Source organism: Lepidochelys kempii, chromosome 2 (genome assembly GCF_965140285.1).
Source record: "Lepidochelys kempii isolate rLepKem1 chromosome 2, rLepKem1.hap1, whole genome shotgun sequence".
Taxonomy (NCBI): domain Eukaryota; kingdom Metazoa; phylum Chordata; order Testudines; family Cheloniidae; genus Lepidochelys; species Lepidochelys kempii.
The window spans coordinates 209,668,702-209,685,954 of NC_136381.1; the positions used below are offsets into that span (position 1 = coordinate 209,668,702).

Here is a 17,253-nt window from a genome sequence, read left to right on the forward strand (position 1 = left end):
AACAGCTGGGTTTCCCTTTTGTTTTTTTTTTTTTCTCGGCTTCCCCAAGGGAGGGGAGGAAAAGCCGAGGGGCCTCAGGGAAAACTTCCCAAGTGAATTTTTCCAGTATTTGCAAGAGGCAGGTTTTCACTTGGGTGGTGGCCGCGTTTATCAAGCCAAGGTCAGAGAAAAGCTGTAACCTTGGGAGTTTAATACAAGCCTGGAGTGGCCAGTATTAATTATTTTAATCCTTGCAGGCTCCCACCTTCTGCACTCGAAGTGCCAGAGTGGGGAATCAGCCAAGCCCAGAAGTTCAAAAATCATGAGTCAGACCCCCTAAAACTCAAGATTGGACTCCAAATTGTGAGGTTTTTTTAAACATTTGTTGTGCTTTTTTCGGTCTGTCTGTTGCTCCCCAGTCCCATCCCCAGTATGAGAATGAGGTAGGGGGATTGGGGTTTTTAGTAGATTGTGTGCATATAATTTTCCTTTTACAAATAGGATCTACAGGATATATATGATCTGCCTTATTTTGGAAACCCTCTCTTTGGATCAATCAGAGTTGGGCGGACGTATATTTTGGAGATTTTGCCTGTAGTAAAGGTAGACATGCAATATAATAACTGGCCTGTCACTTATATGGTTCACTCCGCAGGGGTAGGCAGAAGTTCACTGTGAAGGAGACAGAGGTGAAGCAAGGGAAGTTATTGAGACTCAAGAGGGTAGGGAGCCAACTAAGGCTACGAAGGGGGCCCCAGCAGTTTCTGTTTGTTCCCTGGCCTGATCCTGGATGCTGTGTCAGTACCTCAAGCTGCCTCCACCCTCCCATCCTCATGCGCATGCATGAGTTTCTGCATAAATGCTCCCTATTTGTGCTGCTCCTGGTTCACCCCGTGTTTCTTATGAATCCAGAACTCCCAGTGAAAACAATACAATGTTGCCAACTCTCATGATTTTATTGTGAGTTTCTCATTTTCTTAAAGCCTCAAACTTCTGGAGTCATGAATCTCAGCTTTTTTTATAGAAAAAAATTAGGTCTACCCCTCACGGTTGTGGAAAAGTTTGAAAACATAAATCCTAAAGGCTCAAAAACCAGAAGGCGAATCAAAAGAACCCCAAATTTACCATTTAAGATAGTTTCATGATTTGGGGGGCCTGACTTGTGATTTTGAATGTTCCAGTTTCCTCAGTATTTGGAAGATGAGATACACAAAGGCTCAGTTCTTCAGAAGGCAAGTTTCACTCAATACTATAAGAGCTTCATTTGGAACAGAGAGAACACAGGAAGATTTAGAAAGAAAATCCAAGATATTAGTATATATAATATCATTCGGTACCATGTTGTTTGATTGCTTTGCCTCTATAGTCAATGCCTCATTAAAACAATAAGGTAAATAAAACTTAACATCTTAGAGCTCTCACTAGCTTTTGTACACAGGTGTGTGCTCCATAAGATGAAGAAAATTCACAGAATTAGGTGGGACTGCAGAGAGTGAGTAACTTGTGTATATGCTTCTTCTTTAACCATTCCTTTCTCCATTCTGGCATATATATTGAAGATAATGCTAGGTAACTCTAATTTAACAATCATGGGATCTACTAACATCCTCGTTACCATCAAATCGTAGTCCCGCAAGATCACTAATGTATTTATTATACACAATGCCAGAAATCAGTGGTAAATACAATATATATCTCATTAAATTCAATTTTTGTAAAGAATGCACCAGAATAGACCAAATATATAGTCTAAATCAATAAAGTGACAATGTAGGTGTTGAATACAGTTTGCCTATTAAAATACCATCTGCGTGTTTTCTTTAAATGAATATGTTTTTAATGTTTCACTGAAGTAGGCATGACATACAGTAACTGGCAAATGTCAAGGAACTACAAAATGTAACAACACATCCAGTGTGTATCTCTAACAAGCAGATTAAAAACCCACTTAAATTGTATAGATGTATTTGTGTTTTAGCTATATAACAATATTTGGAAAACAGATATGAAATGTTTATACATCAAACTTCCGAGCAGATTTTTTTCTGACTTACAATTCTGGTTGTGTTCTTTCACACAATCCCTATGCACTCATCGCTGACATATAAATAAGGGGTAGCATGCTAAAATATCAGGGATCAAGGACCAGAATCTGTACCACTCTATAGAAGAGGCCAAATATAATACAAACAGCTACTGACAATATTCCACACTGAATCTCTGACAATGAAAGAACCATATATAGAATGAGGGTAGAAAATGCTGTTATAACATTAAGTAGTTTTAGATGAAAATATTAAGGTTATTTTCAACTCAACAAGCATCAGTAGCTCTCCCACCAGGGTAATATGGATTTTACACATGGAACATTTAGAGAATAAACATCAAAGAAAATACCATTGTACCTGATCTAGGTACTCTCTGCTCATGGAAAGGGTGACTAGGATAGAAATTAGGAAAATTCTTTGTGTTGGATTCAGTTATTCAAAACTTTGTGTTGCAAAGGAAATATCAAACATTCACTAGGTAGCTTTTCATGTAATCAACTATTAACCCTCAAACACTTCCAAATTCCATATTCATAGTCCTAGGAATTATATTGTTTCCTGTCATTTTATATATTGCCAAAATGAAGAGATTCAATTTTTTTAATTTGAATTCTTAATCAGTCTTGACTATTTAGCAGAATTAAACCTCTTTGTATTTTGAAAATGCTATTAATTTTAATATATGGGTTAATGTAAGTAATAAACAATTGTTCTGTATAATGATTAATGAAAAACACTTTCCAGATCACTTTATTTTCCTAAATTATGTAGGATATATTGGATGTTATGAAACAAATAAATCTGTATAAATCAAAACAGAAAAATTGAATTAAAGGCCCAGCTAAGTGTTGTAATTATTTCACTTTTCACAATTATTTTAATATTTGTGAAATGATCACTGTACATGCTACTTTAGACTGCAGGGAAGTTATAATTCGGTTTTAATAGTTTAAAACAAATCTTTACTATGCCAATAATAGTGTTGTTGTCTTTCATTTAATATGTTACATTATGGAATGCACAAATAAATTATTTAAATAAATGTATATACAAGTATGATGAAGGAAAAATGCTACAGAATTCAATACGATGGTTGCATGCACTGAGGAGTGATAAACTGTGATTGGTTTTATAGCAATAAGTATGGATTGAAAACTAGGAAAAGTTTGACGATGTGCTGAAATTTCCATCACCACATAGAAGGGTCTTCAAACCTGTAACACACATTAAACATGTTATGAAATTTTCTCTGAAAGATTAGTAATAGAACCAAATAGATTTTAAGATAATTGATGATCTTTTAACAGGCAGAAGTAATAAAAGTTCTCATTTTAATACCACTAGTAGAGTATGGGATACATTTCCAATGTGACGTATGAAGACTGAATTGCTCCACTTCCACAAAAATGAATGGAAGTCAGGTGGTTAAATACCCACACATTATTATGTAATGGGACCCTAAATGTTGCTGCATCAGTGCTGTGTCTTTACAGTACTAAGACCCATTGCAGAATAATTTTATGCCAGTGGCTAACACTTAGTGCATTTCTGCTACAAAATTATAGCACGTAGAGATATAAACATGCCTATCAGTACATTTGTATCTCTGACTGAATTGTCTGTTGTACTGCTTAAAGAGAGGACTTACTGAATTTAGCAAAATTCTATAATGCTGTTCACCCAGAATTTAGTTTTTTCAAAAACTCAATCTGAAGGTAGCAGCAGTGATTGCTAAAAACTTAAGTGGCATTATTGCTTAATATTTTAAATAAATGATGTTTAAAATATTTGCTAAAGCAAATGCCACGGGCCCAAAGTATTTCTGTATCCTGGTATTGTACTACGTGCATACAGAAAGAGACACAAAAAGAGGGAGAACATAACTGAGACAAAGGATGATACACATACAGTATAAGGATTTCCTAATGACCACATGGGATCCACAAGATCAAAACCATGCATAAGAGAGACATTTGTATTAAACTCAGTGCTTTCCTTAGTTTTGCAGCACATTTATTTTTAATCTATTTTCCCTAAGAATCTAGTAAAGACGTTCTGCTAAGGGAGAAACTTTCTTTATATGTCCAAACGTACCATGTTAATTCGAGACACTTATGGAGTTTCTCTTTATTAGCTGGTAAGAGTGCACATCAGAGGAGACAGCCACTCTGAATACTATTCAAGTTTTTCTTCATACTTCATTAATTTTGGGTACAATGTCTAAGTTCACAGAAGTGACAGAGGCATGAAATGTGACCTTCTGGTGATGATACAGCCATGGGAAACTAGATCTATTCTCTAGCTGCCCATGCATGCAACTATTTCTTAAATATAAATACATACATAATTACTTTATTTTAAGTTATGAACTAATTTTAAACTGCTTTTATTTTTTAATAATATTGGACCTTGTTTTAATCTTACTGTTGATTACAATACCCTGTTGAGGGCATGAAATTAAAATCTCTTCCTTATAATTTTTTCCATTTCACACGCACACTCGTTTATTCTTTTTTTTTTTTTGTTCATAAGCTTTAAGTTATTAATTATTATTATTATAAATAAAGCATTGTAGCATTTTTGGAGAGGAGAAGAATCATGTATAAAGAATTAGATGGAGGAATTACATAAATTGTAACACTACATGTGTGCTGCCCAAAGCAGACGACACTGATAGCATTCCTTGAAGAATTAGTGTTTTGCCTGGTCTTTATAAAGCATAGAGAACCTCCATAACATATTTCACTACAGTTTACTTTAACATATACATCAAATCAGCGAGATAAATTGTATCATGGCAGGTGCACTTAAAGTCATAACCATAATGCTGTATTTTAACTTTGTAGTAAAATTTCCTATACTTGGGCCCAATCTTGTAAGTCTACTGCACAGACAACTTCCATAGGCATCAATGAGAATTCTGGACACAAAGGGTTTGCAGGATTAGCCCCTTCAGTGCCAGTGCTGCAATGATTTACATGTGTGCTTAATTTTAGGCACGAGAGTACTCCCATGGGGCTCATGCATATTGACTTATGAAACACAACAGCTGGCTTGGGCATTATGACATAGCTACGGTGAAAATAGTTTACTTCTGCAGTAGACATACAATCACCAGCCTTTTAAACATAACCGTCAAGGCTTAAACTCTGCTTACCCACTCTTAACTACAATTAAGATTAAAAATACTATTTTACATCTTCATTAAAAAAATTGACTCAATCCAGATGAGGTGGCAAGTAGAATTTTGCAAGACTGTATTAATCTTAGTCATTATTATAGTATTTTAATCAAGATATGCCATTAGCTTAAATGGATATATACTTACTGACTGAAATTCACCCCTGTGCAGAGGTCCAACACCACACCTATGCATTTTTGAGACCTCTGCTTTTTCCGCTCAACATCAAGTTTAAGTGGAATTTCAGTGATGCATAGATCTTATACTGGCCCTCTGCATTGATTGTCATACCTTAGCAATTAAAATTATACTGAGATAGTCAATAACACATTTAATAACATCAGCCACCTTGTTACAATGTTGTTTTATATAGTGTTGTAGTAAAATCAGACATCCAGATCATGGGCTTTCAGATATAGACATTCTTGTGTGTGCCAACCAAAATTTAATAACTTGTGACCTTTTCACTTTGTAAAATATTAGGCACAAAACTCATGCAAAATGTAATATTTTAAAGAAAGTCAATGTATATAATCTGTGTGTAGATTAATATAGGCACAGATTTTCCCACCTAAAGCTATTTTAAAAGAACCCAGGATTTCAGAGAGAAAAATAAAACTAAGAAAATTAACAATTAATGGGGAAACATGCCTCATGTTTCAGTATGTAGGTGGATCACCATCAGGGGTCAGGGTGGTATTCTGTGCAGCATTTCACAATAAGGGATATGCATTATGAGGATTCTTCCCTTCCTTTAAACACCAGGTATCAGCTACTGCCAAAAGTAAGATACAGTACTCTACTTGAGCCAGTGGTCTGATCTGGTATCATAGCCCTTACGTTCCTAGGATGTTTGTGTTGTTTTAATAATGGATAAATAATTTTATTTGTTTATATATACATATATATATAAACTGACATCCAAATACAGTGTTCTAGTTTTTGATGCTTACATATTTTCTGCCTATGAAAATCATTTACTGAAATAGTTAAATTTAAAATAAAAATAATAGTTATCACAATGCACTTTTGTACTTACCTAGATCTAGGAATATTCTCTGTGCTTTCTCTCAACAAAAGATCGGAGATCAGTGTCTCTGGGCTTGATCTCTTTCCATATCTATTAAATGGGGGGAAAAAATACCTATTTTTTCATACCTCCAACTTTAAAATTGAGACTAACTTTGGAATGTTCATATAAACCTTTATTGTAAAATTTTGTAGGGCAGAAGTAAAGGCAATTCTCCAGCAGGTTTAGTTGAACCCAGTTTGCTCATTTGAGAATGTGTCACTCTACTGTCACATTGGTTACAAATATATCAATAATTAGAACATATAAAGACCCCTCATATTGAAATATTTTCCATAATCACCTGTTATAATATACATGATAGAAACCGGACATTTCTAACATTTCTTTGTTTGGCAGGTATTAGCAGATATCCTACAGTCACACTTTTTGTGCGGGAGGATGTGCAAGGGAGGGAGAGAGAAGTGGAAATATAACAGCAGATCTGAGGTTTATGATCCTTTTCTACAAATGCAATTAAGGTTTTTTTGTTCAATTCCAGCACAGATTTGGATAGTGCTGCATATTCCATCAGAAATTCATTGAGTGAGAAATCCACAAAAACTACCTGCCCTATACAATGAATACAAAAAGACTCATACTGCATCAAGTTACCATACATACAGACCAAGATTTTCAAAACTGACTAGTAACATGAGATGAGATGCCTTAAAGGGGCCAGATTTTCAAAATGTGCTGAGGAAAATCCAGCACCTTTAAGTTGTCTCAAGTGGGGGACCCAAAACTTGAGCTACCCAAACTCACTCGTCACTTTTAAAACTCTTGCCATCGTAGATCTTGTATTGCAAATCAGAGCTTTGTTAGTAACATGGTATGACAATTGTTGTCAGGTGTGATCTTTGTTCTTAGTAAACCTGACAACTGTGTTTCTATTCCTGCATTAAAAAAAAATATCCTGGAAAACAATAGAATCCATTAGGGGCATTTACTTGAAAAAATAATCCCAATTTCCATTTCTTCTAAAGGAATGCGCCCTTTTTCTCCTTTCTGAAAACAGTATCAATAATAAGCAGTCAGCTTGACAGGTAATCCATTACTGCCTGGGACCACTAGGTTAACAATAATAATGGTAACCACAAGAGAACACTTCCTTCACTATAAAGAAATAAAGATCATGGTTTATTACTTGTATGGATATACAGTAGAACCTCAGAGTTTGGGAATGGAGGTTGTTCATAACACTGAAATGTTTGTAACTCTGAACAAAACATTATGGTTGTTCTTTCAAAAGTTTACAACTGAACATTGACTTAATACAGCTTTGAAACTTTACTATGCAGAAGAAAAATTCTGCTTTCACTTTATTTTTTTAGTAGTTTATGTTTAACAGTACTGTACTGTATTTGCCGGGGGGTTTTTTTGGTCTCTGCTGCTGCTTTTTTGCGTACTTCTGGTTCCAAATGAGTTGTGTGGTTGACTGGTCAGTTCATAACTCTGGTGTTCGTAACACTGAGGTTGTACTGTATCGGCAAAATGACGGTAAAATTACATTGGCAAAGAATTACTAAATGCATGGGGTGAAATCCTGGCCCCACTGAAGTCAATGGTCCTCAAGGTGTCCCTCCAGTGGATTCAGCTAGATTGCAGAAGAGCAAACTTCCAACAAAAAAGTCTTAGCTTTTCTTGATATGATTTGTGTGATTTTCATATGTTTATCATGCTATATGACTGTGGAAACAAGGATGACTTGTTATTATTATATCTTAATGACTGGATTTTTTCCATGGTCTTGGTCAATTTAGTATCTGTTTCAAGTTTTGGAAGCAAATTTCTGTTATATCAACTGACTGAAAATGAATATCTGAAAAGAACCAGCCGCCCACAGTGAAATGCTATTATAGTAATTCAATCAAGCGTGATGCTGAATCATATGTCTTATGCTCCATCACCACAAAGGAACTTGTTTCTAGTTACCTACTCCAATTAACATGGATGTGACTGGGACTTCCCCTAAGGAGGAATCTAATTTCCCTGATTAAAATATTTGTTTTAAAGACATTGATTAAACAAATTAAAAACTGGATTAAGTAGCCCATACCTTAGCAAAATTCCCATTGACTTCAATGAGAATTTTGTCTGAATAAGGACTAAAGAGGGTCCCTTGCAAGAGAGGAGACATGGCTCAGATACATGAAGAGGATTCTTATTTTGAGATACTCGACACACTCTGTCCCTGAAGCTCCCTGGCTCCCAGATTGAGGACAACACATTGTGCTGCCATACAGGGTGTCTGTGTCCTGAATAGGATTAAGCCATCAAGGAATGGAGTGCTGCCTTAAGGATCAGCCCAGGTGGCAGAAAAGGAAAGCAAATTCTTCTAATGTTAAATGTTCAAGGCTTGGGTGTGCCCCTTAGTTTTGCAGTCTCTATCACTTAGGATAGCCCTTATAGTCACAATAGAACAATGACAAGAGAACTGAACTGAAAGCCAGGGCTGAACACAAAATAGAATTAGTTGCCATTGGAGGAAATCCTTCATAAAGTCTTTACACCAGAGTAGATGGTACTGTCTCCATATCTATCTTGCACAATCCAGAGACTTTCCAATGACAGTATCCCAACCTACTGCTTGCTGTGTGGAAAATGTTTGAACAGTCACTTCCACCGAATAGTATTAACATTTTAAAGACCAAGGACCAACTTTGCAAAAGTGGCCAGTAGTGTTTGGTGCCCAATCTGAAGCCTGGTCTACTCCTAAAACTTAGGTCAACCTAGCACAGAGCTGTGAAAAAAGTCATGCCCTGTGCAACATAGTTAGGTCAATCTAACCTTCACTGTAGATGCAGCTAGGTCAATGGAAACATTCTTCTATCAACCTAACTACCACCTCTTGAGAGGGTGGATCTACTACAGTAACAGAAAAATCCCTTCCATTGCTGTTGTGTCCACAGTCGTGTTACAAGCAGTGTAGCTGCAATGCTGCAGCTGTCCTGCTGCAGCACTTGTAATGCAGACATACCCTTAGACATCGCCTGTTTTTCAGAGGTGCTGATAATCCACAACTCTAGTTGAACTCAAGGGGAGCTGTGAGCACTCAGCACTTGTGACAATCAGGCCCTTGGTGTCTCACGTTGGGCACCCAAAGCCATTTTTGAAAATTTGGGCCTGGGCATTCAAATCCTTTAAGGTGTTCAGCACCTCCAGTAGGGGTTGAGGGTGCTCAGAACCTTGCAAAGTCCTCAATATCAAAAGAATCTGCATGTAACAAAGGCTCTTTTTCGCATTACATATCTGATATAGATGTGAAATGGGAAAAATCTAGTGTTTTCTGAAATCCAAGTCATCAGAGATGGTTCAGACACATCCAGGGCCACCTGCAGAGCCCCTGGATTAGAGCCACTTTCTATAGGAATGCCCCCTTCTTGTGGTCTTATATTTAAAACAATATGTTGCATGTTTGTTTATAACATAGAATGGCAATGCATGCAAAGGACAAGCTGGGGGAGGCAAGAGATGACAATGACAAGCTGTGGGGGAAGTGAAGACGAGATGGAAAGTTCAGTGATCTGAAGCTGCAGGCAACAAAGTGGCAGGGCAGTGCCAGTTGCAGGAAGGAAGCCATTGTACAGGGACAGAAGATGGTTTGAGGAGGAATAGAGTTCTGACTCAAGCAGCAGGACAGGGATGAGGCCCAGAGGAAGTTCCCAAGGTCACCACTGGAGGGGGTGAGAGTACAGTGGAGAAGGGCCCTGTATGGGAATGGAGAACAGCCTCACGGGAGGTGAGGCTCAGGAAGTACAGTAAAACGTGCCTTAGTGACGAGCTCTGACAAGAGATCACTTGTCATGAGTGACTACTTGCAGAGGCCAAGGAACATTTTTCCCCTATAATTTAACTGCGAAGAGTGACCACCTGTCATCTGTGACCAGCAACCACAATTTCTTACTCCCATCCATAAAAACAAACTTGTAGGAGGAAACCAATCTTCCTTACTTCTACACTGCTGCTGGCAACGGCACTGCCTTCAGAGCCGGGTGCCTCGCCAGGAGCCACCGCTCTCTCGTGTGCAAACCTTTGAAGAGAGGCCCCTTCTTACAAGCAACTACTTTTGCTAGCTCCCATGAATGGTCATTCTTGGCAGCAGGTTTAACTGTAGTTGCGGGTAACAGTAGCCCATGGGAAAGGGACAGTAAGAGGTACTGGTTAAAGCAGCAGCAGTTGCCAGGAGGGATGGGACAGAAAAATGCAATCAGTAGCTACAGAAGCATCAGACGACAAAGCAGGAAGTGGAAACCCAAAAGGAAAGGGCACTTACCTCTGCCTCTTCCCCCTCAAACATACCCTTTCACATATGTTTCACCAACTGTGCGGTGAGTTGGAGGCTCATGGCTGGGCCTACGGGGTTCAATATCCACAGGGTAAGATAAGAGGCTCAGGGCTTGTCTACACTTGAAATACTACAGCAGCACCACTGCTATAGCACTTCAGTGTAGACACTATCTACACTGACAGGATGGGTTCTCCCACTGGTGCAGGTAATCCACCTCCCTGAGAAGTGGTAGTTGGTCGACAGAAGAGTTTTTCCATTGACCTAGTGCAGTCTATACCAGGGGTTAGGTCGGCTTAACTGCATGGCCCACGGATGTAGATTGAGCGACGTAGCTGGGTCATCCTAACTTTTTAGTACAGACAAAGCCTCAGGATCTTGCTCACACTCAGTGAGAAGTGATGAGCATGCCCAGAATTCTCTCTTCCTCCTGGCTGGAGCCTCTCTGGTTATATCTACACTTCACACTAAGCCCAGGCTCTAACTCAGGTTTGAACCCAAGCCCCCTTCCATCCACACACAAATCCGTCTGATTCAAGAACCTGGGTCCTCCTAGAACTCTGCTAAGGGTCAGAGCCTGCAGCCTGCTGTCACTCAGGTCCAAGCCCTGTCATTTGCAGTGTGGACGCAAATACGAACACATTAGCATGGCTGTGAGAGCTAGGTCCAGAAATTGTAAACCCAGGTTTATAACACAGAGTGGACATTCAAGCATGGGCTTGAAAATGCTGAGTACACAAGCCCAGGTCCCACAGACACAGGCTTACTTTGTTTGCAGCTTACCTATGCCCTCTCATCACGAGTCTCCCTGCAATCACAGGTTCCATCAGGAATGCTGGAACAATCTGTATAGTGGGGGTGCTGAAAGCCATTGAACCAAACTGTCAGCTCTGTATATAATGGAAACCACTTCAAGCCAGGGGGTGTGGCAGCACCCTTAGTTCCAGCACCTATGGGTTCCATAGCCCGCCAGAACCAGTCCTCAAAACCATCATCCAGTACTAAGTAAAATGAAATAAAGTTCTCACTGGGGAACTTTGACTTTAGTTATGCTGTTCATCATGAAAAAATCAATTCTGATCTAGGATCAGTTTTCCAAGACGTTTATGCCACAACATTTTCTATTATTACTGAAATAGGAAATGTGCAAGAGTTAAATTAAAACCAATTGCAAGCCTGTTGCCGTGGGTTGTTTCAGTGCAGTTAATGCACTGAACAAGAGAAACAGTCCATCATGTTTTTCAATTAAGTCCTATTTGGGCCTCCATTCCTCTGATTACAGTGTGGTCCACCCTGGAAAGTGACATTGTGAAACTGGCTTTGTAGGGTTCTATATTTGTTGTCTCTCAACTCTCTAATTGACTGTCCAACTCAAATTTACTCCATTTAAAAGTAAAATGATTGTTCCCCCTGCTTGGCACGTGGAATATAAAAATCAAACTTGATTCTTTTTTCCTTCATGCCTTATCATCAATAAAGACTTTGGTTCAACATTCTATTTATAATATGCACACCAGAACGGAATCTAGCTCACTCATCCCTGCTATACTGACTTTGCAGAACTAAGAGGGGTAAGGGGGGAGTAAAATCTTGTTTTTGTCACTAAAAGAAGCAGATATGAATATGATATATATGCAAGCAGTGGATCTGTTAAGTAAGGTGATGTCATTTTTACACAGTCACTTTTCAGACTAGAACCACACTTGAAATACTGTCTAATGCAGTGGTTCTCAACCAGGGGTACCATGTACCTCTGGGGGTATGCAGCTATCTTCCAGGGGGTACATCAACTCGTCTAGATATTTGCCTAGTTTTACAACAGGCTACATAAAAAACACTAGCAAAGTCAATACAAACTAAAATTTCATTCAAACTATGACTTGTTTATACTGCTCTATATACTAGAAGTACAATATTTATATTCCAACTGATCTATTTTATAAATATATGGTAAAAATGAGAAAGTAGGCAATTTCAGTAATAGTGTGCAGTGACACTTTTGTATTTTTATGTTTGATTTTGTAAGCAAGTCGTTTTTAAATGAGGTGAAACTTGGGGGTACGCAAGACAAATCAGACTCCCGAAAAGGGTACAGTAGTCTGGAAAGGTTGAGAGCCACCAGTCTAATGAATAAATCAGCTGATATAAGAAATTGTATTTAGGAAATGGGATATGAGAGAAGAGGTAGGAAACCAATGTAGTGAATTCGAGTGTGTGAAGGAAGGGGAAGATGATATGGGCAGAGCCAGGGGGAGGAGAGAAAATTTTGGCATCTGCATTTTATATGAACTAGAGGGAGGAAAGCAAAAGCACAGCAAAGAGGAGGTTCCAATAGCCTAGATGGGAAATTATCAGAGCATCGGCTTTTCTGGGCAACGCTTAGTTCAGAGGAAGCTTTCTCTTCTATTAGCCAGCTGAACTAAATCGGACTGACTCCCCCAAACAAAGAGACTTGACATTGTAATTTTACCTTTCTTTTCAATCTGAGGTTTCATCACACACATCTGCAGTAACATGAGCAAGTCAGGGCCATTCCTAGGTAACCATTCTAGGGAAGGGCAGACTTGTCTGCCGATACAATGCGCTCTTTAATTATTTGTTAAGTGACTGGTGTACTAAGCAGCTGTCAAAACAAAAGATTTCTGAATTACTACAATTCTTCAGCAACAATAAGAACTGTCACTCGCTCCAGATAAACACCATATGAGACACAGCGGCAGCAATGGAAGTATGAAATTGTTCTGCTTTTTTCCCTGTCTGTCTCACACTCTCATGTTCCACGTTTACATTTTATTTCCCTCTTTCCCTGTTTGCTTCTGCTGGTGCTCTCTCCATGAAATAAACTTCTTTTGACTTTTGTGTTCCTAGCAACGAAAGCTCTTTGTGTTAAAACCTGACAAGACTGGATGAGACCAGCCTCTAGAGCCCATATTGGTACCACTCCACCAACCCTTTATTACATGTTATTCGTGTTGGAGGTCACATTTACCTCCACCTTACACAAAACCCATGTGCTGTATCCAGTCAGGATCTGCCCCATCATGAAGAGGTGGCTGTGGTTGCTACAGAAATGGAATCCACCCTTAACCGACTTCTTTCTCTATTACTGTTTTTCTTGGGCACCTCATTTTGTGAATTCATAAGTGCTCAGAGCTCCGATTGGAGCATTTTAGCTTCCCCTCAGTTGTGCCCCCCTCACCACTTCGGCACTCACATTGCTGTTTCCATACCCCTCACTGGACCATGCTCAGCCTCTGGTGCCTGATCTCAGCCTTGACGGGACCGTCCCTCACATCTGCCCACCTGGCTCGTGTAGAAGGACCTATGAGCTAGAGATCCTGGAGGAGTCAGACCGCCCCTCGGGGCAGTGCTCACTAGTGGCTGCTGTGCGGAGGGAAAGAGCCCCTCCTACAGAGCAGAGCCTGGGCGAGATCAGAACGTATTTTCCCAGTTTGTTTTCTGAGAAAGGGGTGGGGATGAGCCTGGTGAATACACAGGCTTCCCCCCACCCACCTACCCACCCAGGACAGCTGGTCTGTGCTCGCCCTCCCTGCCCGCGCTAGGGTGCCCGGTACCTACCTCTGCCTCGTGATGAGGTTGATGTAGTGCCTCAGTGCCGAGTAGTATCTGGCCATGTCCTCCGCAGGCGCGTCCTCGCCGGGGTTGTCCGGTTTGGATGGATACGCCTCCGCCAGCGTCCCCAGGCAGATCAGCAAGGACAGGGCGAAAGTCAGCACGGACGGCCACAACCGCATGGTCCCCTGCATCTGCGCGACACGCGGGCGGCGGAGGCGGGAGAAAGGAGCGTGAACGGGCGGGCGCCTGGCTGCCGCCCAGCCCAGGGAGCAGCAGCCCCTTCCCCCAGCCCCCGCGCCCCGGGACAAAGCGCTGCGGGGCGGGCCTTGGTCAGTTCCACCCGCGCACGGCTTGCAGCGCCTCCCCCCCCCCTCCCCGGTTTCTGGCGGGCACCGGCCACGCGGGCGGCTCGCGCTGCATAAAGTCACCGCGCCCCACTCGCCGCGCGCGCCGAGCTTGTGCAAGGAAGTTGCGCCTGTTGTCACCTTTGGGGGGCGGGGGTAAAATCTGGCTCGAGCAGCAGCCCCGGGGTAGAGCTGCGCCGTGGGACAGGGCACGCTGCGGGGAACACAGCGGCTTTTCTAGGAGGATGCTAGGAAGAGACCCGCAGCCTCCAATGAAACGTGAGTGGGGAGAGAGACCCACGCACCGGAAAACTTGATTTCCTTTTAAAAAAAAAGCATGGGGGGGGGGGCGGTGGCTGTTTATTACCCCCTGGGCTCCACGGGCTGCTGAGCTGGTCCCAGCCCAGGCAGGAGGCGGCACCCAACCCGCGGCTCTCCCACAAAAGGGGCAGAGGCTTCGCACCTTCTCCGAAAAGCGGAAGAAACGGCTGTTTCTGAACGCGAGCCCGGGCGGGCGAGGAGCCGCCGGAGGCCGCGGCCGCGGGGCTCACGCGGGGAGCAGAGCCGCTCCCGGCAGCCACGGGGCAGGCGAGATTTTGAGCCGGGGCCCCCGGCCCGCTTTGCACGCGGGAGGGAGGCGCGCGGCGGGCCGGGCGAGCGGGTCAGAGCCGCGTCCCCCGGCCCTCGGGGAAGCCCGCGGTACTCACGGCCGGCTCCGTCGATGGGGCTTTTCCCGCGCTCAGGTCGGCGTCGCGCTCTTGCCAGTGGCTCGACTCTCCGGTCTGTGGCTCGGCGCCTCGCCGAGGTTTTTTATGGCCTTCCCAGCAGGCAGGAGGGGCCTCGGGCGGTCACGCTTGACGCTTCGGTGACTCCAATCCCCTCGCCGCCTGCGCCCTGCCCCGGGATTGGCACCAGAGGCTGCTGCTGCCTCTTGACACTGACACCCCCGGGGGAGGGGAGAGCGGGGTGGCTGCTGACGCCTCCGATGGCTGGGTCCCAAGGCAGCCGCCCTTCCCCCCTCCACACACCCATCTGCACCGCCGGGCACCTCCCCCGCCCAGCAGCCGGGTGAAGCTGGGGCTACCTGGCTCCGGATGGACCCTCCCCGTTTTCCTCTCCAGACTCCCACCCTGCGCTGTCAAAACTGCAGCTTCTCCTGCTGCACCAGAACAAAAAAGCCCTGGGCCCTGGCACAAAAGGGTCTCAAAGCAAAACCGCTCTCTTGCTAGATCCACTCACTCCCAGATTCCAAAGCCTAAATGAGGTGTCGCTGCTCCTACCGCACCAATAAACACAGCACATGCTGGAGCAATAGTAGTTCAGATGCCCTGGATCTTACACCTGAATCCTGCCAGAGACAGCCCTTGTTTTGCACAAATCCTCTAATTCTACAGGATAACTAGAGAGCAGGTGTAGATATGCCTCTTACACCCAAAAAAACCCAATACAAAACCACCTGATCCCCGATGCATCCTGGCACAACAGCACCACAGAAAACTTGCACTGCCAGATATAGTCAATTTTTCACCCTAATCCCAGAATGTCACTCCTTAAATATAGAACAAGATTAATTGCTCCTATTACACCAAAAGGCACCAGACTCTGATGTACAATTGCATCATAAAATCCAGATTTCACATCTGGATCCTGCCAAAATTATAGCTAAAGACCCAGAAATTGTACCCTCCAAATAGAGAAGTCTTGAGGCTTATCTGTTCAGGGAAATTGATCAGCTATAGCTCTGCTAATATAACTCCCCATATGGACACTCTATTCTCAAGTAAGTGACTTTTTTCAGTATAGCTTATGTAAGTTCCACAGCAGAGGATGTTCAGCACCCCAGGTAACCTATGATGCCAGCAACAGCGAGCCCCTCAAAGTTCCAGGAGACACCAACACTTCAACTTTCTTAGACCATGGTAGTGCTCACTGAATCTGGAAAAGAGAAACTGCTTATGGTAGTGGATGTTGCATAGGTCTCTAAAGCCGCTCATAATTTGTTGCAAGGAGTTTGTGGAACTATGGAGAGGTTTTATAAAGTAACATTCAGTAACCTAACAAAATATGGAAAATATATGTTACTAAATGAGGTGAAGCCAGCCTTTAAAATCAAATCATTCTGATTGACATCTTGCCTTTAGCCCCCCCCCCCCCCCACTTCAGCACTAATACAACTTTCTTTCAGTTATTTTTTTCTTTAGATTTAAATAGTAGTAAAACATAAAATGCCTACATAAGAGCGCTAGGCCCCCTGACAATTAATCTTTCAACAATGTAATACACCAGGCAGAATTAAAAATCAAACATTCAGACAGGAACAAATTAACTCAGCCAGTAGGCCATCTGAAAAAAAGCTCCTTTCCACCTGCATCATTTCAAGAACATAGTCAAAACCTTCTCCAAAAACCCTATCAAACAAGTGCTTTGTGCAGCATGCCTGGAAGGTCACCCAATTCTGGCTATTTCAGACCAAGGCAGGGGAGCAAGTTCAAGAGACCCAGGGCCTCAACAAGATATTAGCCAATAGTTTATGATTCAGTAAAGCAGGGGGTGGCCAACATGAACCTGAGAAGGAGCCAGAATTTACCAATGTACATTGCCAAAGAGCCACAGTAATACGTCAGCAGCCCCCATCAGCTCTCCCACCCTGCTCCCAGCACCTCCCACCCACCGGCAGCCGTGCCGATCAGTGCCTCTCCCTTCCTCCCCACACCTCCTGATCAGCTGTTTTGTGGCATGCAGGAGGCTCTGGAAGCAGGGGGGAGGGA

The 17,253-nt window shown here is 42.3% G+C and overlaps 1 protein-coding gene and 1 long non-coding RNA gene across 2 annotated transcripts in view; one reads left to right on the forward strand and one right to left on the reverse strand.

Moving 5' to 3' along the window:
- Positions 1 to 916: 916 nt before the first annotated feature.
- Positions 917 to 15,527, reverse strand: NPY (neuropeptide Y). Its single transcript, XM_073333713.1, has 4 exons — positions 15,193 to 15,527; positions 14,145 to 14,332; positions 6,248 to 6,328; positions 917 to 3,241 (listed from the first exon to the last, which is right to left on the reverse strand). Exons 2-4 carry the CDS (start codon positions 14,330 to 14,332, stop codon positions 3,217 to 3,219), a joined length of 294 nt encoding a protein of 97 aa, XP_073189814.1. The 5' UTR covers positions 15,193 to 15,527; the 3' UTR covers positions 917 to 3,216.
- The window catches only part of LOC140907533 (uncharacterized), a 36,504-nt gene continuing 33,855 nt past the window's right edge, over positions 14,605 to 17,253 (forward strand). The window contains exon 1 of the long non-coding RNA XR_012157516.1: positions 14,605 to 14,764. This is a non-coding gene — a long non-coding RNA (uncharacterized LOC140907533). The remainder of the gene's footprint in view (positions 14,765 to 17,253) is intronic.

Bases quoted from the DNA above. Each gene is read 5' to 3' on its own strand.
- NPY (XM_073333713.1), bottom strand. From the start codon at position 14,332: ATGCAGGGGACCATGCGGTTGTGGCCGTCCGTGCTGACTTTCGCCCTG. The intron at 6,329-14,144 runs GTAGGTACCGGG...CCCATTTAATAG, and splicing joins AACCTCATCACGAGGCAGAG to ATATGGAAAGAGATCAAGCC. The intron at 3,242-6,247 runs GTAAGTACAAAA...TGTGTGTTACAG, and splicing joins GAGAATATTCCTAGATCTAG to GTTTGAAGACCCTTCTATGT.